At 37.9% G+C, this 24,461-nt stretch overlaps 1 protein-coding gene across 1 annotated transcript in view; it reads right to left on the minus strand.

Annotated features, from left to right (window-relative positions):
- The window catches only part of ASXL3 (ASXL transcriptional regulator 3), a 180,349-nt gene that overhangs the window by 92,662 nt on the left and 63,226 nt on the right, over nt 1-24,461 (minus strand). The window contains exons 3-5 of the mRNA XM_060121228.1: nt 20,508-20,616; nt 19,152-19,260; nt 3,877-3,998 (exon numbers count right to left, since the gene is read on the minus strand). Coding sequence (XP_059977211.1) covers nt 3,877-3,998; nt 19,152-19,260; nt 20,508-20,616 — 340 coding nt within the window. The remainder of the gene's footprint in view (nt 1-3,876; nt 3,999-19,151; nt 19,261-20,507; nt 20,617-24,461) is intronic.

Below are 24,461 nucleotides of genomic sequence, written 5' to 3' on the forward strand. Positions count from 1 at the left end.
TTGACTGAGAAGTCGGAAAATAGCACATGCCGTGAATGCTAAAATAATGAGAAATACACACATATGAAACAGCTGGCTGTGTCAGGCACCAACAATGTGCATTGTTGCTAGAATGCTAAATGTCAACACCCACGTCCAGAAACTGCTATCATGCAACATAACCTTTGGAATTTCACAGTACTGGTCAAACATATAAAGCGAAAGCAAAATACCAGGAATATGTCTGTTTTGCGATACGAGGAAGGAAAAGGATCTCCAACTTTATGAATAAACTCTCCCACCCTAAGTAAATAATGCAGGAAGTCAAAGAAACCAACAGGAACAACACAGAAAGGTTCTGTTCTCCATCATGTTACCTCCCATCCTAACAGACCTCAATCCATCCTTTTTTTAACCTTCTATTTGATTCTGCTGTTTAGAAACTTCCCAAATTTAATCTTTCTTAATTATGCTTCCTTGAAATTCAAACTCTAATCATTTCACAACTTTTAGGATTATTAAAGCTAAAATACCAAGGCAGAAAGAAGACAGGGAACAAGGTAATAATCAGCAATCTGTTATTCCCCAGAGGCTTCTGAATATGCTTAGCGTGAAGATTCTATTCAGAAATATAACTACTGAAATAACAACATGCTATTCATGCAATTACACCCAACATATGATATTAACTAATGTTTTGATGATTAGAAAGTTAAAAGGACCCAAATATTAGGGGCAATGAAAGTACTCTGCATCAACAGCCAAGGGGCATTATCGCCTCCATATCGTCCAGCCTGTAGTTACACCGCAATCAACAGCAGTGCAAAGTTAAAAGCACCCACTCTCTGCAGCATCATGCTTTGGGTGGGGGTGAGGGCTTCAGAGCTGGGAAATTATGTCTGGCTTATTTTGCATGAGGTTTGTTTTCAATCATTTTTCTTCACTATACTTATGCATATAAAGCTACTGGGTTTTGTTTTTGGTTTTTTTTCACCTACTTCTTTCTAAGAATCTATGCTGGACAAGCTATAGTTGAACTACTAAAACCCCACTGACTCAGAATATACTTCTAGTAAAACGGTAAAAGCTAACACATCCAAGTACCTCCCTTTAATACGTGCCGATACTGAACACATTGTTCCCTGTGTCAGGAAATAATATTGTTCCCTGTGTCAGTCTGTGTCAGGAAATAATATTCTTAATGACTATGTTTCCCTTGCATTATACAAATACTCAAGAATGTAGATTTCCTTGGATCATGTCAAAAATCCATCTATGCCATTATACAGCATATGCTAAAAGGAACTACTAGTTAAGAAGGCAGAACCTGAAACCGTGACTCTGGGTTCAAATGTCATCTCCAAGATTTATTCACTGGACAGTCTTGTGTAAGTTCCTCTGGGCGGTAGCTTCCTCATTTGACAAATATTTAAAAGGGTTGTTTTAAAGGATTTGTATGAGGATTAAACGGCATAGGGCCTGATAATGCAGAGAATAATGTCTAGAATTCATAAAAATAAATGACAGCTAATGTAATTATTATTAGGTTATTTGGCTGGCCCTACGTTGGTGAGATTATGATTTGTGCCTGTATGTGTACACACAAAACATATTCACAACCATGGGAAAAAAATATATATATATGGATATATAACGGCACACACACTTACAAAGAATTCTACATGGTCACAGCCATTCAACTATCAAAAAGAAAGCTGCAGATTTGCTGAGGCTGCTACAATTTAAAATGCCGCATGTTCAGTCAATTTTTGAAATGCTGTCTTAAGAAACTCAGCAATTACAGGGAATCTGGGCAAAATTCTGCAAGAACAGCTTTTCTTCTAAATGTATTTCCAGTATGAATTTCATTATTAATCAAACATTAGCATATCTGCTCTATATTGTGCCGTACTGTATGGGTAACTAATTTGTTACTTGGTTATACAACAAGAAGTTTTAAGACATTAATAAAGAGCTCTTTGAGGACACTAAGAAGCTTCCAGGGCAGGTTTCTTAAAACAAGGCTTAGCCCCTAATCAAGCAAGTGGCGCTTCCCACGAACATGTGCTCTACAACAAAACAAAATAAACGAACAAAAATACCCACTAACTCAAAGCTGTGTAATGTTTTAGTAACTGTAAAAAAAAAAAAAAAAAGTTCAAAGGATATGAAACCAAAATGAAGAAAGTAAAAAATAATGAGACATGGTAATACAGAGATGTGAATGTTAATCTTTACACTCACATGGAGGAAGATTTCACAGTGTATACACATTTTCTAAATCACTGCTTTTCAGAAGTATGAGTTTCATTTATGATTGCATCTATGTTTCTTAAATGCTCCAGTTACCAGTATCCAGTTTTGTATCTTTTGTTCCATCCTGGTTAGTGTTTTAGTACCTGCATCCTATTTGCCACCTGAATCAGCCTTTTTCCAGGCTTCCCTACCATCATACATTCTTTATTTCACCAATTAAAAAGGGATCTCAACACTGAATTCAATTTTGTTCTTTGGCATCTATAACATTTCTCAAGAGCAATGATACAAATGGCAAGCTCAGTAAAGAGTATTTGACCTCTGTAGGATGAAACACTGTTACTACCCTAAATATAATACCAATGAAAGGAAATACTGCGATTTCAGTAGTTAACACAGAATTTACAAGTAACAGAATTCACTACAAAAATGTTAAGTTTCTTTCCTAAGTTTCCTGGTTTGTAATAGAGGAGTAGATGGAGACATTCTAAGTCTAGGGGATTGGATGTGAATATTAAGTAGCTTTACAGGCTGGTGGGACTTTAAAAACATTTTAAACTTTATTGAAAAACATGGCTTCTCCTTCTTGCTATAAATATATCACTTAGAATGACACCTCTATTCCTAGACTTGGTAAGGGTCAGCAAGGGGTGAAGTGGAGGTGGCTGTCTCAGAAGGATGAAAATAAAAAATGAGGAAAGCAGTTAAACAAGGGAAAACCATGAATTCAGGACTAAATATGTAAGGTTTATATTTATTGACCTTATTACTATTACAATCATGCAATGTTCCCCTCTAACCATAGCATCTCTTTCATTTCTTCTGGGCACATTCAGCATTTCTGGGGTGGGTAGCAGAAGGTAACGTTTATTGAGTGATTATTATGGACCACTCACTCTACCACATGCTTTCAGTGTATCACCTCACTTAATTCTTGGATCATTCCCATGTGAAGGGTACTTTTATTTTCTACATCTTCTAGAGAAGGAGTTTAAGATTCAGAGGAGAGAAGTGGCTTACCCAGAGTCACACAGTAGCAAGGGTTGTAAGCAGCTTATGTCTGAGCCCAGAGCCCAACATTATAACCACACTTCCCAGCACCGTCTCTGGACAAGGACACACAACTCAAGACTGCTTACGTAATGTTGGGATGATACTGCAAAGATGACCTCTATTCAGCACCAAACGCACTAATGGATAGCCTACATACAAGCAAGGCACGATTGCTATTTTTCTTATTTATAACAATGCATTTCAGTAATAAGAAAGACATTACATTTATTTTGACGTCGACTATCAGATAAACACGAGATCATAAACGGAGACTTTATTTTTAAAATATGCAACGCATGTATGAACCCAATATACTTGCTATAAAACACACACACAAAATCTTAGTTCTATATGATTCCAAACACATTTTCCCTCTTCTATTTTACATCAAAGGTCTCAGCCAAGCCTCTCCTAGTTTTTAGCATAGATTAAAATCAGCGTATTGAATATTAAGGGATTAGTTGAATCTAGGACATCTCTGTTGCTTTCTGATTACTATGTTCTTATTTATTTGACTTTCTATGCATAACTTCCTTTACCTTAAGTAGGCAGAACTGAGGGACAAAGAAGAAATGCCAGCAACCTTACCTGCTTGAGAGCCTTTTTGGTGTGTTGCTGAAAGGAAGACACTAACTTGCTCTGCACTGCTGTGTTAGGAAGGCTTGAATCTCGAGTGGAAGATGCCTCATCAGTTACCTGCTTTGCACAAACTAGAAACAGAGAGATAATAATATTACTAATTTGATATTCCTTTTTTTATAGCCACTGTAATTACCTCACTTGGAGCTTTTCTCCAATTGAAAATGGATACGTAAAATAAGGCAAAATAGCACAGTAAAAAGAAGAGTATCTCGATTTAAAGGAAGGGATCATTTAATAATTGTGTGGCCACGGTTACACTGAACTTCTCTAAGCCTCGGTTTCCTTACCCACTAATTGATGATAATTTCTATGTTTGGGGCTATTGTATAGACATAAAAAAGAACACAATATCTGTCTCAAGAGTTGGGAGTCAGTAGGTACTTTCTGGAGCTGAGTAGGGAGGCTGGGCAACGCACAGCATTCTGAAGAAAGAATCTACATTGATGAAATTGTCTTCAATCTACCAACCTCAGAGGTACTATGATTCTTTTATTTAACAGCCCTCCTTCTATAGAATCTATGGTCTACTGGGGTGTGTGTATCCTCTTCTATGGGTCAAGGCAAACAGCAATGGAGAAGGAGTAATGAAATCTGAGATACTGGATGTCAACTGAAGATAATTACTTTCAAGAAAATCATGTCCTCTGCAGACTGCAATATAATCTGCTCATTTTTTTTTTTTACCAGAGTCAAGCTTTCCAGGCACCTAGTCTATGCAAGTCAAGCCCACCGTCACTTTCTGCTCTATGACACCTGTGCTGGAGCTCCAACGCTTCTTTCTGGCCTCCTCAGACATTCCGCCTAGGAGACCAGGTTTCACACTTTGGCAGCAGTGTAGATGCAGGCCTTTTCTGTGCACTTGATGGGAGGAGTTTATTTGGAAAATCAAAGTGAGGAAGCACTATGATTAGTGGCAGAACGACGGCATATGTCAAATACAGGAGGCAAGGGGAAGTTCGACAGAAGAAAATAGCTTGAGAACATATTGTAAAATCTCAAAATAAGACTTCTTAAGGGCACCAGGGTTTACGCTAATCCAAGAAAATTTTCCAAGGAACAGTAACTTGGGAGGATTCTGACCTGAGTTTTAAAGGAAGGTGGAGGAGTTAAAAATGATTCTAGTCAAAAATGGAGGCATATGAAATCCCACTACTGGGCATATACCCGGAGAAAACCATAATTCAAAAAGAGTCATGTACCACAATGTTCATTGCAGCACTATTTACAATAGCCAGGACATGGAAGCAACCTAAGTGTCCATCAACAGATGAATGGATAAAGAAGATGTGGCACATATATGCAATGGAATATTACTCAGCCATAAAAAGAAACGAATTGAGTTATTTGTAGTGAGGTGGATGGACCTAGAGTCTGTCATACAGAGTGAAGTAAGTCAGAAAGAGAAAAACAAATACAGTATGCTAATACATATGTATATATGGAATCTAAAAAAAAAAATGGTTCTGATGAACCTAGGGGCAGGACAGGAATTAAGACGCAGACATAGAGAATGGACTTGAGGACACAGGGACGGGGAAAGGTAAGCTGGGACAAAGTGAGAGAGTGGCATGGACATATATACACTACCAAATGTAAAACAGATAGCTAGTGGGAAGCAGCTGCATAGCACAGGGAGATCAGCTTGGTGCCTTGTGACCACCTAGAGGACTGGGATAGGGAGGCGGGAAGGGAGACGCAAGAGGGAGGGGATACGGGGATATATGTATGAATATATCTGATTCACTTTGTCATACAGCAGAAACTAACACAACATTGTAAAGCAATTATACTCCAATAAAGATGTTAAAAAGAGAAAAGATCAATACATCTCCCACCAAATACTTTAGCCTCCATGTTACTAACTGTAGTTCAATGCTTATTTAAAATATTTTATTTTGATATGAAACAGATACAATAAAATGTACAAATCATAAGAGTTAAAAAAAATGGAGGCATATGCACGTGTTAGTGTCGAGAGCACTGCTTTAGACAGACTCAAGCTGATGTTGCCTAGAAATGAACATGTGGTCCATGAAAGAGCATACTTGGAATAAAGAGTTAATCAAGTTTTGTTTTAATAACAGAAAGTAATCAGGAAGCCAAAATGAACACGTTTTGGAAGATAAAATAATTGTTAGTTATTAATGCCAGGTGCTGGACATGTGGTCTCATTTCATCCTCACAGCTTCCTTGCGAGATGGAAAAGTATCATCTCCACATTCAAGAGAGAAAACTAGAGCTCAGAAAGGGTCAATAACTTGCCCATGGTCACACAGCCAAGTGAAACAGCAGAGCTGGGGTCCAAGGCCAGGTCCATAATCTTCCGCTTAGAAGATCTGGCTTCAAGGGCAACAACTGATACAAAAAATTTAATGTCTAAAGAAGTTTAATTTCCTTGCGTCATGTTGGAGGACCTGAAACAGGAAGTTAATGAGGGTACAGGGAACAAGACGTTGAGCTCTGACAAGAAGAAACTGAGAGCGATTGGCCCAGGAAACACTGAGGTTGAAGCTGCCAAAGGATTTGCCCAGGGATACAGGGAGAGAAGTCCTTGAGTTTAAGACCAGGTAACTTTTTTCTATTTAACACAAGATGACATTTTTCGCTTAAAACAGTCTAAATGTTCTAGTAAAGAAACATTTTATAACACTGCTTGCATAAACTATGGCTTCCAGGCTTCTCTCCTTGGAATCATCACTAATTTGTAACACTTTGCCAAAGCTTACTTATCAAGAAGTATTAGAAATAATCATCGGTTTATATTCTAAAGATAAATGTATTTTTGTACTGATTACATAGATGGCCTTTTCAATGTTCTGGAGTCCATACGAAGTGTGACAAACTGGGGAGGCGAGAGGAAGGTGGCAGGCAGGATATACGATCTCAAACGAACAGACCTAAATGGATGGAATGGAAGCCCAGCCAGCAGTAAAGTGCGCATTAGCAAATACATTTCATTACTTTCACATTCTTAAATTCGTGTTGCCACCTAGAAAAATACAAACTTAATGGTAGTTAAAAAGGATAACCAAATGCGGTACCTGGGTTTCAGGAAATGTGTGGAAAACAGGAGAATGCTTCTGCTTACTGGACATAGAAACAAATTTACTAATTTTCTTAGGAAATGATTTTATTCATAAGTGTTTCAAAGGTAAACTTCAATGCAGCAGGATCGAAAAAACAACAAATACCGAATCAGTGTAGATGTAATCAAAGCTTTATGTCTTATATTTTGTGACTGCTACAATAAGCAGTATACAGTCAGCTGTCACTTCCTGAGGATAACAGATATCTAAGTTATGACTTGCTCTGTTTGTTTCTGACCTAGGAAACCACAGGGTATTGTGATACCTATTTCAGTATACGCTGAATGGTCGTTTAAATTCACCACTGCACTATGTTAATAGTGATCCACATATATTTACATACAGTGTTTCCAAAAGAGAGATTCTGTTCAGCTTTACCAGAATTTCAGCTGGAGGGCAGGACAATAAAACTGAAACGAGCATCAAGGAATACCGTGAAGTTTTTTCTTGAGGTGATTCAATTTCCTTTACCTCAACTCTGTTTTACTCTATCTTACATTCACATTCCAGCCTAGACCCAAGTGAAGCATCATGAGAATTCCTTTACTACAGAGTCATTTTCCTACCTGATGCCCGATTCCTCTTTCTGAATTTGGTCCTATTTCTCTGGGTCAAACCATTTTCCCTAATTATTTATTTCTGATAAAATAATTATAGAACTTTTAAGAAAGTAAGTGTAATAGAAAATAAAATGTATGAATGTTCCTTTGGATCTAAAATTTATTTTAAAGGGAAAAAATTCAAGAATAAAAATGATTAGGACACAATGTAACGCATCTATAGGCCCCAAACAGTGTGCTTGCGTGTGTGTGTGTGTGTGTGTGTGTGTGTGTGTGTGTGTGTGTGTGTGTGTGCGCCCATTGACAATATAGACCCCAAACATGAGCATCTAAGTGACTTTATTCATTCTTCTGCCATGTATCTGATGAGGGCGGCTGATTCTCAAAACTGCCACAGTTTGAGAGGTAGTTGAACATATTCTTGCATATTCATATTCTGACAAAACACACAGTTTTCACTTTTACTTTATCCTTGCAGCTTTCTTAACAGATGTGATAAATAAATAATACAGGCCTTTTTTCAAACAGTTGCCTGAATATTTATCTAAGGGGCTGAGTTTGGCCTCTAAAACATAAGCCAAAGAAAAATTAATGCTCGAGAAAGGACCAGGGGAAATCCCCTGTATGTGAAATTACAACAGGACCCAGGAGAGTGAAGAATTAGGACAGATGTTTTATCCAATAAATATCTAACACTGACATGCAGCTTAGAAAGTGATATCTTCTTGGCATTCAGGACAGAATAGAAGCTTTTTTTCTTTTTTTTCCTAACTGGCACCATCACAAAACGCATGCCAGGATTTTATACCTGGAAACCCCCACAAGACTGCCTGCCCTTTTCATAGCCGGACAAGCCGAAGACGAGAAAACATGTGCTAAAAGGTACAGAGATATTATTTCTGTCTACGTTTTGCTTGCCTGCCCAAACCAGACAAGCCAAATGCATAGTTAAAAGCTAATCTGCTAGTTTTTAATTCAAACAGTTAATGGGATTTTCAGTAGCTGTTGCTCACCTACCTCTACGCTCATTCACCCTCAGATTCCCAAACCCCTCCTCCAAAATATTCTACTTAGAAGGCTGGGACCAAAGGGAGACGGAGGATTACAGGTAACCATGGGACAGCCTAGAAGGCTAGAGAAACTGCTGACTGTGTTCCAACAAGACTGGATTTCAGCCTCTTTTCTTAGAGTCCCAAGTTGTCCCTCTCTCCCTTCTTTTTCATTCACCATTCTGACAATGTGACTGAACTGGAAAATATGGCTTAGAGGTCATATTTTTTAAGTTGAGTGCTAGAGAGGGTATGGGTGACATTCCCCCCAATCTAAGTACCAATCCACTCACAGGTACACAAGAGGGCTCTGACCTTTAGCCCAAGACACAAAGAAGGGAGAAAGCAGAATGCAATCTTGACTGTCTTTATTTCTAGTTTCACATCTGCTTGCCTTCCCAACTGCCACCCTCTCTGATCCAGTCAGTCAAGACCTTGTGCCATTTCCTGAACACAGATACTTGCTGTATGTCTCACTCGCTCTGACCATCCCTCTTCCACCTTTCTGCCTAGCAAACTCGGCAGACCAAACTCAGCTTCCCCAAAGCTTTCCTGACTATCCCATTCTCCGAGGTAGACTTAATCCTCCCCACCCTTTCCTTGGAACTTAGTGTATGAATCCATGACAGTCCCTGCAATACTGGTGCTTGCGTCTGCCTTGCCACCCACAGGCCCAGCAACTCAGGGACTTACTTCTGTGCAAAGACAGGCACAGAGCCATTGGTCTATAAATGTTTATTAAACTAAACTGTCCAATTTGATTTTCATTAAATTTATCTAAAGTATCTGTTTCTGAAGTTAACTTTCAACTACTGTTTTTTTTTGTTGTTTTTTTTTTTTGCGGTATGTGGGCCTCTCACTGCCGTGGCCTCTCCCGTTAGTGGAGCGCCGGCTCTGGACGTGCAGGCTCAGCGGCCATGGCTCACAGGCCCAGCCGCTCCGCGGCATGTGGGATCTTCCCGGACCGGGGCACGAACCCGTGTCCCCTGCATCGGCAGGTGGACTCTCAACCACTGCGCCACCAGGGAAGCCCTCAATTACCGTTTTTAACAAGAATTCATGAACGGGGAGGTCAGCAATGCATAGTTTTTTACTGTGCAAAAGTATACATAAAAGATGAATTTTTAAAATTTGAAAACAGAAACTTCATTAAAAATTTTTAAATTATCCTACAGTCAATTAGGGAAAGTATGAAAAACCAAACTACGAAACATCCTATGCAAGTCAGCTGGGAAGTCGTATGACCTGCCACTAAACGTGGATACGTTTCCTTCTGCCATCCTTACTCGTTGCCTTATTTTAAGAGGAACAGTCACAGTCTGGAGGTTTTGCATGGTGAAATAAGTATCATTTAAAAGTCAAAATTAGAAATCACAATGTTTACTTGAAATGGCAGGAGCTGGGTGGGGGCAGAACCACAAAAGCCCAGGATCTGGGCACAAGAGAGTCACTGCAACAAAGATATTAATCTTTATATGTCAATTAAACTACACACTAAGTGACTGGCTATCTAAGGTAACCGGGGTTCAAAGGGCTAATGGAGGCAGGGAGAAGAGCATCCTTTGACCAACTTCACTTCTATCAGTTCTTCCTCTGACCACTTCCTTTCGATTTTCTGAACAATCAGACTAGATGCACTCAAATCAAAAAACAGTTTTCTATCAAAATGATCCTGACATACACTATAGGCTTAATAGAGTTTTCATAAATAAAATTGAAATTGAAGAGCACACAGTACATTAGGGATAATACCGTGGCACACTGTGAGAATTCAATCACATTTTAAAAGAGGGCTGGGTCTTAGAGGGGGCTTAATTGTTTATTTATTAATCATTCATTCAACTGTAAAACTTTTATTGAGCACCTTCATGCCAAGGACTGTATAAAATGCATGGGAAAACAGTGACTAAGACCTAAGACCTGACTTTGAGACCACAGGTTTCTTAAAAATACATTTAAAAAAAAATGGTATAGAGCTATTAATTCTGCCTGAGAAAAACCAAGTGTACGAAGACCTAGTGGTGACAACTAAGATTTGTTTTAAAAAATCAATAAGCAGGTAAATCAAAAGTATCCCCAGTTTGGCAAATAATCAAAAAAGCTTATGTTTGTATTATAATATGTCTTATGTACCATACTTACATTTGAAATTGTGCATATCAGATATTCTGGATAAACACAGCAACAAAATATATGCCCAAAACTATTAAAGGCAACTTAACGACAACTAGACAAACCCATGTGACCCCAACTAAATATTTCCAGGACTCAATTTCTTTCAGAGAAAAGACAATTCCTTAATCCTTTTTGGATCCATACTAAGGAGAACCACTTCTCTCAAAGCAGTCCTTATTCCAAGATAGGTTTAGGTAACTAGATTGAAACAATTTTCCTTACTGCATTAAAAGAGAACATTCAAAGGATATGAGAGGCAAGCAATTAAATAGAGAAATAACAGCAATAAAATAATGGAAACAGCAATTTTCCCTGAAGACTTTTAAGTGTCTAAACATTTTAAGTATTGATATTTGAACATTCTCTATGAATAAAATATATCTAATATAACTAAAAATACTACTATACTTTACAGCCTGCTTCACTAGGCCAATGAAGTCCTCTTCTTACTCAGAAGAGGTCTACAGAAAAGGGAGCAAAATAAACCAGGAGGAATAAAGAATCAGATGATAATTATACCAGCCATGTGTATCAGTAAGAACGTACTTCATAAGATGTAATCGTGCCGGACACCTTAAAGATTTGGGTGGCTGATATCATATTGCTACAAATGATGCTCATCTGATATTCTGGAACTGGATGTATCACGATTTAATTGCAAGGTCCACAAATGGTTCACAAGCACTTTGGTTTGCATCGGACAGGACACTGAATCTCCACAGGTAACTAGGAGGAACTGAAGGTACAGGAATCCCTCTTAACAAGCACTCAATTTATCATCATGGCAATTTAGTTATACTAGTACCTCTGGATATCCATAAAAATATCCCTTTAAACTCAGACAAGAAAAGAGAAACTCAAACCAGAAATGAAAATATTTAATAGGAAAAGCATATCTGATAGGTACCAGCCTCTAACCTCCTAATTGCTCCTACCAGAGAACCAACACAGATTCCTCTCAGAATTATGGAGAGTAATAACACAGTAAGCTGCTGTGAGGGGGGGAAACCTTAGAAGCTATTCTCTTCTATCGCACGACACCTGTGATCTTCTACGCTGCAGCAAGCTCCTGAAACATCTACACAGAAATACAGGAACCCACCTAGAAAATGAGAAATAGAGAAAAAGCATGCAGGAAGAATATCATTAAAAGGTTGGTACAGGTCAAGGATAAGTGCTTCACTCACGGGCACTACTACTTCATTCTTCAACATAGAAAAGAGAACTCCGGTGTACGAGAAAGGGAGTTAGATGAACACATGGTTAACTGTTTGAGAAATGGTTACACGCTGTCACTTTAGAGAAAAGGAAAGAACGGATTATCTGATATCATGGAAAAAGTACTTCATTTTAAGAGCATGGATGCTGTTGTTCCTCTATACCAATCACAAACTCTATCAACCAAAAAGAAATCTGGCTTGTCAGGATAGGTAATTGGGGGAGTACCTTTAATTTTGGTTTTATTTGAGAGGGAGTTTGCTTTTATCATGAGACCATACTCTATTTCCAGTCTTTATATTATGAAATATTTCTCTCCTAGCACAAGAAAAGAGGGGGAAAGTACATTTAAATGGGTCACTTTATCTGCACTTAAAAACTTTTTTTTTCTTCCATGACTCTGGGCTGTTAAAATTGACCAAAATCCACTTACACAAGAACAAAGTTCATAGTTCATGGAGAAATATGTAAGAACAAGAGGTCCCTAATGGGTAAAAGAAATGGAAAATAGTATCTATAAGTAATGTTTGAAAGGGCTGGGACAAGTTATTTGGAGAAGTTAAGATGAAGGGGGTGATATCTAGATGATGCCCAGCTGTTCTCCATCATCAGAGGGAAATACAAGAGAAAATTGGTTTAATTAAAAGCTCAAGAGATTTCAGCATAAGGAAAAATTTCTTGACTATAAAAGTTATCAAAAACACAGAGAGACAAATATAAATGAGTCTGTGAGATTCCCATCTCTCTGGGCATTTACTATTAGAATGATGTCTACTTTAATTGACTGGCTTAAGTAAAATGTTGGCACGAGAGAGGATCCAGGCCTGCATGAACTTCTGAAGTCCCTCATACTTCTCCTGAACTGGGAAAGCTGTGGGCTGGAATGAAAGAAAGGAGAATGAGAGTGGGCAGAGGAAGTTGTATATCCTGCCAATGATCATTTCTGACTGTGAAGAGTATTCTTTTTCCTCTGTATTTTCTTCCATGTGTAACTTAAACAACATCATTTTCACATACTTAAGTTTCCCTGGCCCACCAATGTAGAACAGGTGTCTGTAGGAGCCAACAAAGCTGTTAACGAAAATGCAGACATTGGATCAAAGACAAAGTAGCCTAACCTACTTTGACAAAGTAGCCTAACCTAAGAAAATCAGGGGATCTGACGCAGTCACTGAAACAATTCCCTTCCCTCCTACAAGATTCTCAGGAATGGCTGTCAGGTGGAAATGGATGGTGAACACAAAGAAGGCTCATGTGTCATCTGATGTAAGATCACACGGGAGCAGTCACAGACAAGCTCCTGAAAAGCCTCCAGCAAGACTAGACATATAACACTGAGAGCAAAGACACACCACACAGTTTGGCGACATTTTCGAAAGTTACTTGAACACTCCCTTCGCAGCTCCAGGGTCCCCTCATTTTCCTTTCTCTCCCCTCGTATAAAACTGCCACTGATAAACTATCAGTGTGAATACTCCCTGAGGGCACCAAAACCTTTATTAGTCCCCTTCTCACTTCCTCCAGGAAGCTGCTCATCTGTGTGTAATTGATGTCTCAAAAGAGATCCTATGCACACACTTCAGGCCATCTTAAAGCACTTTTCACTTTTGAAAAAAGACCCCTCTGTGGCCTCTGAGCCAATGCAAACAATGAGTGAGCAGAATAATGTTTCATTAAGTTAACACGACTCCTGCCAAGAATCATACAATCAGAAACCTGCTTATAAAACTGGCCATAAGGAATAATGAAAAGGACCACAGAAAATTCTTCAAATGTTGGAATCATTATTCACCCTGGGATCTGAGGACTAAAACATAGGATATGTGTTCTCTATAATCTTTTTCCCTAAATAGAGACTTTGAAAATACTAATTCTCCAGCTAGAGTGCTGCTTCCTCCCTGAAAGCCATTAGGGTTAATAACAAGCAGAACCTTTTTTGATCTCTATGGATGAAAATTGTACATTCTCCAGTCTCCTCATTTTAAAAGATTGAATAGGATGGTTGCTTTTGATTTTAAACATGAAATATATCAGGGCCACAAAAAGAGAAGCTCATTTTTTTTCCTGTTAATAACAATTTATAAATAGATGGGGAAGAAAGTGAAGACGATCTACTGAGTGTGTCATTTCTTATAAAATATGTGTGGTTTCTGCAGCCAGCAATGCACTGTAAGTCAACTTAATATGTGTAAGCAAACTCATGATATACCAATGTATTATGTTCAGAAAACAACTCAGACACAAACATAACCATAAATCTCTGACTAAACTAGCCCATAAAATTCTACATATTTTCTTTGGGTGACATAGATCTATACTTATATTGGCATAAATGGTCATGGGTTGTCAACAAAGATATATCAAGTGATTCACCTAAATCACTGTTTGATCTTCAGAGCTAAGCTTGTAAAATATGCAGAGTTTACTTTCTTGAGTCTCTAATTCTTATTAACTTGAAAAACTTGTTTAGGAGTCAAAAAAACATAATGCACAACTATAGTTTTGTGTCTTGTAAATTCTATAATTGATAATGTATCACGTTTCCTGCACTCTAAAAATTTTCAACAAAACGTTAAAACAAAGTATCTTGGCAAAGCACCTCTCATTTAAAAACGAATCTGTTTTGCTGGCCAACTGATTGAAAGAAGAGGACAAAAACATTACTGTTATTAACTCTACCTAAAGACTCAAATGTTACTGACTGGAGTCAGGCTGCAAGATTTCTTTCTGGTCATCAGTTTTTGTAAAGTGCTTTCTTTTCAAGTACTTCACTGTGTTTCCCCTTTAGTGATGCAACAAATGTCAACTAATCTTTGTTAATTTGAAATAGCTCTATGCTAGCGGAGGCTTACTCTTTGGACTGCCACAAGCATATCCTACCAATTGATAGTTATTATTCACCTTGATACTTTTCACCCTTTCATCCCAAAGGAGGAACGGGAAAAGGAGAAGGGAATAAAGATTTAAAAAACAGATGGTGGGACCCTCGCCTCCCCTCCTCCTCTCCCCTTGCCCTTTCTCCCATGCCCCTGCAACCCCACACATCCCCACCTTCCCTCTCTAATTATATTTTCAAAGTATATTTGTACAGCTGTACGAAGTGTGGAAATTTTATCCATTCTAACTGCTGGTTCAAATACGTATTAGAAATAGAGTAAGCAAGGAAATCACCTAAACCAGTTCAGGTTCATAGTATTTATTATCGATTTGTAAGAAATCATGTGGTAGCCCACTCCTCCATTTGGATAAGCTCAAGTTTATAATCAGTACAGAGTTGGACAAATGTTGAAAAACCAAACTGCATCAAAGACTCCTGGCTAAGAGTGTTCCCTACAGTCCCAGGCAGAGTCAGTGGTCAGAGCCTGGCTTTTGGTGTCACTCACATCTACCTGGGCTTGACACTTGGATGAAATATTAAACCTCTAAGTCCGTTTCCTCACTGGTCAAAAATAAAATAAAATTAAAAATAGAAAAATTAAATAAAACACAATAACAGAGCCTAGGAAGATTGAATATCTCACAGGAATGTTGTCACGGTTAAACAATCTACATGCAAACAGCTCACAAAGCCTAGGCATTGTGAGCACTCAACATATTTTCAATATCTAGGTTTGAAAATGTAGCCTAAGGTTAATGGACTCTACACGTAAGTCTACGGTACACAAACGGAGAGGAAATATACTTGTCCTATAAGAAGCAATTGTGGTTTGCAGTAAGATGGAAAAGTGGGCAAGTCAAGGGATACTCAAGGAAATAAGCTATTTACTATTCTTTCAGTGATTCCTCAAAGCAATTTCCCTACTACAGCTTCAAAGGAGAGGCCAGGAAATCTAGTTTTGGTCACATTAGCTGGAGATGTGTGGGCATGTGTTATCCGGTGAAGTACCTATTCACATTTCAAATTAGGGGAGTTTGCCTATCCCTGCTCTGGTTTAATTACTGGCTAAGTGCTCTCACCCTGTCCCCGACCCCTTCCCAGCCACTAAAACCCTCCCACTCTTTCCTCTGACATTCAGGATTAGTCGTTAGCAAAATCTCTGATTAACCTCTATCTTTTTCCCTGAACCCTCCCTTCGCATCTTGATCTACAAAACCTGGCTCTCTCCCGTGGACACTATTTCCCCTGGAACACTCTCAAGTAGCAGCCTGTTTCTTTTCCACGCATCTTGTACTGCTGGGCCTGGAAATGGGACGAGGGGACTCTACTCTCCTTCCCTGCTCCTTAGATGCCTCCAGCATCAACAGACTGCTCCTCCTTACTAAATATTTACCAACTCCTGGATTACTCCCTTTCATTTTCGGGAGATTTTAGCTCCTAAGTGCTGCACCCTTTCAATGCTAGTTCTGTCATAACTGTCTGTTTCAATATCCACACAGACGATTCTCTAATATTTCATGGCAGGGCCACCACCAGCCTTTACAACATCTTTGTGCAAATAGGAAAAGGCAACATTTCCTCCAGGTAGGCCCTGTTCCATCCCAGGACACGAAGCTGGGCAGAGGAAGGCCTGCTAAATTTCAGTCGCTGATGGTCACTTCAGCCAGGTCACTCTGAAGAGGGTACACACACTGCCTAAGCATTCAGGACAGCCTTCAACCTACCCTGCCTCTTTCATCTCAGACATGCATCCCATATCACCCTAACCTCGATTTCACACATTCCACTCTTACATCACCTATCCTTCCAACTCATTTCCTCTAGAACACCAAATCAAACAATCTGGGGCTTCCCTGGTGGCGCAGTGGTTGAGAGTCTGCCTGCCGATGCGGAGGACACGGGTTCGCGCCCTGGTCCGGGATGATCCCACATGCTGCGGAGCGGCTGGGCCCGTGAGCCGTGGCCGCTAAGCCTGTGCGTCCGGAGCCTGTGCTCTGCAACGGGAGAGGCCACAACAGTGAGATAGATGCCCATGTACCTCAAAAACGAAACAAAAAAACAAACGATCTGTCCGCCCTAGGGAGACCTCCACCTCCTCCTTCACAGCATCCCACACACAATCGTATCTTCCCTCACCTCCACAACCAGCTGAAATTCAATGGAGATGGATTTCAATGTTCTTTGTCATGTACCCTCAACTGTGTCCCGCTCTGGCTTCATCATTCACACCTGGCAAAATCCCAGCTCTGGTCCAATCCAACTCTGTACCCACTCCACACTTGTACAGCGATCATGAACATAACTGGAGAAAAATGTACAACTATGTTGGCTGATCTCATGTTAAATTCAGGATTAGCCACTTCAGGAGTGTCCTTAATGCTGTTGGACTTGAGACAAACATTTTCTATCTTCCCCTTAGATCTACAAAGCTACTTCCCCATCTGCACCCTTGGCTGAAGAACTTGTTTCCTATTTCACTGAGAAAAATGGAGCAATAAGAAGTGAACTTCCGTACCAGGCCCCATCACTTCTCTGACACTGTATCTTACCATCTTCTCCCTTGCTCACTCTGGACTCCAACTACACTGGCCTCTTGATGTTTCTGGAACATTCCAGGCACTCTACTGCCTCAAGACCTTTGTCATTGCTCCTTCTTTTACCTAGAACTCTCTCCCATCAAATGCCTGCTCCCTCACTGCCTCGGGTCTTTCCTCAAATACCCCTCTCTCACTCTTATCTCCTCATTTAATTTATTTTGCCCCATATCTCTTGTTGGCACTGAATAAGCTGTAAATTTTACATGTTTCTTTTGCTCATTGTCTGTCTCTCTACCAATATAAAAGCCATGAGAGGTCTCTTTCTGTTCTTCTTTTTCACTGTTGTAACTATAATGTCAAGAACAGTACTTGGCACATAGCAGAAACTCAATATATACGTTGATATACGTTAACAGAGAGGTGGTGGAGGAGGGAGAGGGAACACGCAAGTGCTCATGCAAGCAGGCAGTACGGCAAAAGGAGTGACCCAATAAGATTCCCCTTCATCCTACTGAAGGAGAAGGGTGTGCCCCTTCCAGAAATCCAGAAAATGTCATGCATCTCTGCTTTGTTCTCTTTCTAACCACAAGGACCTGCCAAAGTTCACAGCACTTTGGGGGGCTTAGTTGAGTTTTCAAAAGGTATAGGAATAAGGACAGCAAATTCAACGAAAGTTGGCTAAAAAAGTCTAGAAAGCCGACTTCAGCCATTTTACTAAGACAAGAATCTGTTTCCTCCATTAATTCAGCATCTCGGCTGCAGGTCAGATAGCGCTGGCGCAGAGCCAGTCCCTTGGGGACTATCAGAAAGCACATCACTTTAAAGGGCAGGAGTGGCCAGTCAGAATACAAAGGGACTCCTATGACCATTAATAAAATGAATGGCTTTGGGCTATTACCGAAGTATGATTTTTCTGCAAGGATCCTTTAAGGCTTCTTTGTTTAAAGATAATTTACTGATTTCTATGAGTCCACCGACAGAGACTTTAATGACACACTCTTCCTCCCAAATCATGATCTGGGTCCACTTGGGGGACCAGTAGGGTTAAAGAAAAGTACAGCAGCTTTTGTGGGACAAAGATTTGCCAAAACTGCAGTGCAGAAATTACATACACCAACGGAATCACAATGCAAATGTTTTGAGAAAGATAAAAATGGATCCACATGGACAGAATTCAGAGGTGGAAAATGCCCCCTTAGAATTCTAGAAGGGTTTCTCACTTTTCAAAAGCATTTCAGAAGAATATAACTTATTTGGTCATTGTTTTGCTGTCAGGAATGTTAACATTAAGCTTAATTTATTAAGGACAAACCTGGGAACAAAGCTATTATAAAACTACTTGTGATCACAGAAAAAATCAGCACAATCAGAAATAAAACACTGGCATTCTCAGGCCTCACTTTTATAAGAATAAAACCACGACATACCCCAGTAACCCTCTCAGATTGCAGGAGAAATATACTGATAACACTCAAGAATACTATCCAGGGAAAGCCATACTGCTAAAAAACAAAATAAAACAAAAAGCAAAGAGCAGTTTACTTTTCTTAGGTGATAATCTTTTGAACCAGAATTGTTTGATGATAAATCTAAGAGGTAGTAGAAGCTTAGAAGAAAACTGTTATCGATAATGGTAGGGAACTCAATTAGTAAGTTATTGGAATTCTACATAACCTTTAAGAGAACAGGGTTTGTATCCTGAAATTTGTCACACTTACCTCCATTTCCTTCCCCATTGGCACTGACCTCTGCCATCTCTGTGCCTTCCAATTCAGACTCACAGCCTAAATCCAATGTTCCATCAGCTGAGCATGACGACTCCTCTTTCTATATTATTTTAAAAATAATGATTTATGGAGATGTATTAGCAATTGAAAACATTCAAAATACTTCCACAGTCCTAAGGAATTATCACAGTTGCTTGTGATTTGGAATTTCAATACTGATTTACTTTTTAATGTAAAACCACTCCTTGGTGGGGTGGGGGGAAGCACATTGCCATAGTTGAGTTTTCGGATAACCTTTAAAATCTATACAAAAAACAAGGTGTTTTTTTTTAACATATGTTGTTTCCATTTTTCTCAATTTTACCTTCTTCCTTACTTTAGAAAATGGCTTAACGACTCAGAATCTTAATCATAAATTAAATATCCAAGTAGCTACAAAAATCAACTGAAATAATACAAGTCCTTTGATTAACCTGTATTGTTTTCTGAAACACACACAGTTTAAGAGCCTGATGCTAAGTAGCTGAGAAAGAACCCCTGCTTCTTTGCCAGGTATAACTTTTAGCATTAAAAAAAACCAAAACTAAACAGAAAACTTCTCAAAGGAAATTAATGAACTTTAAATGTAACCCGTCATTTATTAAAGCAGACTTTTTTTAATTTATAAGAAATAATACATTGATTTTGCTTGATGCAAGTTATGCAACCATTTGCAGATCATCAGCTTTTGTTCTCTGGAATTTTGCATCTTACATGGCATTTCCATTCTAGATGGAAATGGGGGTTACTCTAAAATAATTAAGACTCAGTTATCTGAAGCTTTTTATTTCTCTATTCTTCTCATATAACAAGTATGCATTATTAGTAAAAACTTCCCAGAGATCAGTGGTTGTTTTAAATTTGAATAATTGATTTAAATCAGCAAATTTTCAAGAAGAATGGGTACATTTCTTATTTTTTGTAAAAGACAGAAAGGCATACAGGTGTGAAGCCCGTATATCAACTGACGGTCATTAAGTCAAATAGTATTTGGCAACTGTGATCATCTTAAAACTTGGCTGATCAACCATGGCACTCCTCCATGTAAATTTTTAAGAATCAAGAATTTTAAGGAAGCCACAACTATTTTCCATTACCATATGTTAGAGTGAAACCACAGATATGTTTTCTTTAAAGAAAATGTCATTGTTTATTCTTAATATGAAATCACTTTTAAGACATCTGAAAACATTTAAAAGGCAAAGGAGTCATTCTACCCTTCACCCAAGTCTAATTTTGTTTACCTTCACATGTAAATGCATGATACACAGTAATAACAGACATACTACGCAGAACAGTCCAACTTACTTTGAGAGCATAGAGGCCTGACTTTCCAGGGATTTTGAAGAATGTTCCATCCCCTATTCGAGTGTTAGTGTGAAGCATTGCATTCAGACAGGCTAATGGAGAAGTTCCACTAGAAAATAAAAGTGTGCAAAAAATGAAGCAGTCTGAGACGCAGTTTCTGTGGCAAAACTGTTCTCAGTCTCTTAAGAAAAAAAAAAAAAAAAAGACCCCTCGCATGCCTTTTTAAAATATCCTCCCAACCCCGAAAACATCTACATTACAATAACAGGCCAGTCCAGTTTCGCCAAAGTTAATCAGATGCATCTGTCTTATAGGCTTCAGGCAAAAAGTCTCCTGAATTGAAATTATGCTTTTATTCATAAAGCAACCAACACTATATTTCAAAGAAACCAAAGCCCAAACGTTTATGTGGTGTTATTTTGCAAATAATACCATGAAGCCTCAGGTTTTAAATATTACAGAAAACTTGATGGTTGCACTTGAATGATCAAATAAACCAAGTTCAAGGACAGCTCCATCCTATAGGTTGAAAAGCAACAAAAGAATAATAAACCACGGAAGAACTGATTTGAAATTACAAGTATTTAAGTTACTCACGGGATTGCATTTCTCACCAAGCCCAAATAAAAATCTATATCTGTGTTTATATCTCTGATACAACTTCTTCAATGACATCCTTTCCTCAGTTCTTTATTTGTCAAATAAAGAAATATGGGTTTGGGAATTCTACCCAGCTAATAATTATGTTCAGTAGTAAAGATGCAAGTGACTAAATTATGAAGACAGATTTTTTTAAGAAACCAAACAGCATTACACTATTGATTCAAATATCAAAACACGTACGTACAAACATTACTGAAATGTATTCATATACTTAAAAAGATGTTTATGAAATGTATAACGTGTATGTATTTCCTGGGGTAGCCTTTAGAACTTTTTTTGTGTTTTGTTTGGAAACTGATATTTTTGTACACTAGAATTTAGAGGTAGAATTGTTACTTTCCTTTACTTATGTTTCCATATCCATTTTACTTCCTAATACGCTAAAAGATCAATATTTGGCTGAACCAATAAAGATTAGAAGCCCTACTCCACCCCATTTACCTAGTAGGGGTTCTGGGGATGTAATCCAAGATATCCTGGGACAAGAGAACCTTTAGGATATTAAGACTTCAAAGTTTGAATTTCTGTGATAGAAACAAATTTTTATGTCACTAACTAAATTAAAAGTTTTCTAAAACCCAAGATTATCCAATCCCTTACTTACTAGGAATACTCACCAATAAAATGAAAAAGCCAAATTTGCTGAGTTGACACAACACACAATAGCAAGGCAGCATAGATACACATCATGGTCATAAAGGTTTATAAGTATTGTAATAAGAAGAACACTCTTTATTATTTTAGGAAACAGCTTCTCTGTGCCAACACATCAATATGATTCCATTTGGTTTGACAGGAAGCCAGAGCCCTGATATAAATTTGGTCATAGAACAATGCAGTTAGAACACTGAAGTACACATAGAAACAATGCTGGACGTTTATGTAATATCTTTCCTCTGGAAGCTTCTACGAGCTTACAGACCTCATTTCATTATTTTTCCTCATAAAAGATGTTCTGTTCATATGTAAAGTGGGCCAGGCATACCTTATAAAGTAAAATATATTCATCTCTCAGAAATAGCTGTCCATGAATAAATTCCAGATAAATAATGCTATACATGGTATACTGAAGACTGCAAAATATATTTTTTTTATCATCATTCTCTTCAGAAAAAGCACAGACAATCTGAAGCTGGGAATTATTATGCCAGATTTGTGGAGCTTTAATTTGGTGAAACTGTCAGAAACACAGATTTTTCTGGAGGGACTTGGCAAGAAAATGTTAACACTGCAAGTAAAATAGAATCCTATACATAAAAATGAAACAATGTAGATGTTTTAAAGATATAACTTAATACAACTGTGCACCTATCAAACCTCACACACATGCTTCCTGTTCTTTATTCCTAAGGTCTTAATACACACAGTTCCAAGAACTCAGATTTAGAATATTAGAGAATAATACAGATTTAAAGACAACTAAAAAATACTGAACGAATATAATTTACTATCAGTATAATTTACATTTTCTTTCTAAGGTACAGTAAACCAAAGATAATTGTAGAAGATAAATTGACTATTAAATAGCAGTTTAATGCTATGCCTGCTGCAAACATAAGTGATAAACACCCAGTTTCATATAAATAATAAGCTCTGTTGAACATGAATATATTATTAAATTATACTGTTTATTAACTCAATAAACTCAAGATTTACTGTGGAAATATTTTTTAAAATATGTAACTTACAATCACATAACAACAGATCTCCAAAAGTCTCAAAGACTACTGTAATTTTCCCAAATCTTTCCCAAAACAAACATATGAAATTCGTTTTATTTCAAAACTATATAACATTTGCATTTCAGAAGAATTAAAAAATACTTTGCAATCAAATGCAAATTTTACTACTCAAGTCAGTGGTTGATAGGCACTTAGTTTTAAACATATCACTTGCATTTCTTCCTAGAAAAAAACCCGAATTATATAGTCCATTTTATTTAAAACAATAAAACATTAGCATCGAAAGAGTGAAGTGCTTACTAAAAAGGTAACTGTTTTATCCACTGCATATACATAGGAAAGTGAATTTTAAAAATCTTTCATACCCTTTACTTATTGCTATTATTCTCAACATTTCCATAAGGTCTAGAAATTTTGGACTGCTTTCCCTGAAAACATGAATGTCTTAATTAACTGTCATTGAACAGGAGTAAATAAAAGTCTCATTTACGTATTTTTATTATTTTAATATTCAGAAAAAAACAGAACTAGCAAGTATACCTAGGCCAGCTTTAAAAAAGATACAAACATACATTTATACATCTGTATATATTAAAAAAGCACAATGACTTACTGTGGGTATGAAAGAAGATGAGGCAAGTATGTGTTAAAAGTCTGTATTCTTAGATAACATGGACATCTTCTATGCAATATTTCTTATTTTTAATTAAAAAAATTTGTTCACACTTAACGCAAGAGTTAATCACCTCAGTCAGAATTCAAAAGCTAAAATTTCTGGAACAGAATACGTGCATGTGTACACAATATATGAAATAATAAAACAACATTTTAACCAAAAAAAATCTCTAAAATTTCAAAAGTTACTTACTTTCTAAAATGATGAATTGGAAGAATTGCGATATCCCAATTTATAAAAAGAAAACAAAAAAAGAAAGGAAGGGAAAAAAAGTTAGTTTTCCAACTTAAAATGCAGTTCTACATCTTACCATTTCAATAAATAAGACAGTGTACAAGAAACACACCAAACTCAGATTTGGCTGTTGGCAGGGAGGAAAACACTGGAGGACTGGGGTGAAAGGTGAATTCTACTTTCTTCCCTAACACTTCCATAATGTTTTCCTTTTGTCCACAAGCCTCATATAGTTCCATACTAGGGATATAATTAGGAGTAAATAAGCAGGACACTATTTGCCCCCAGTTCTTTTCTTTCTCCCATTCCCTGTAATTGAGCCCTTCCCTATACACCTGCCAGGGTAGATATACACCTTAGTCTATTTGTTTGTTTTCCTCCTTAGACTGTAGGGTTGTGGAACCCTTCTGGTTTGTTTTCATTTCCCACAACCCCTGAAGCAGAACGGGGTGGAATTTGGAGGCAGGGGAGCAGGCATAATTTAAACTGTCTAGACATCAAAGAACCCCCAGAGATGCTTTGCAGAGCCCCAGTGCTGTGTGAACTACAGAAAAACCATTGCTTTATCACATCAAATTGTTGACAGAACACATAAAATTTTACTAATAGTGCACACTTGGTGAAGAGAATGGATGGCCTGTCTATTTTAATAATTTTAAAAACCAGAACAAATATCTGGGGAATGCAATTGGAAGAATA

This window comes from Lagenorhynchus albirostris, chromosome 14, assembly GCF_949774975.1.
Source record: "Lagenorhynchus albirostris chromosome 14, mLagAlb1.1, whole genome shotgun sequence".
NCBI classification, from domain to species: Eukaryota; Metazoa; Chordata; class Mammalia; order Artiodactyla; family Delphinidae; genus Lagenorhynchus; species Lagenorhynchus albirostris.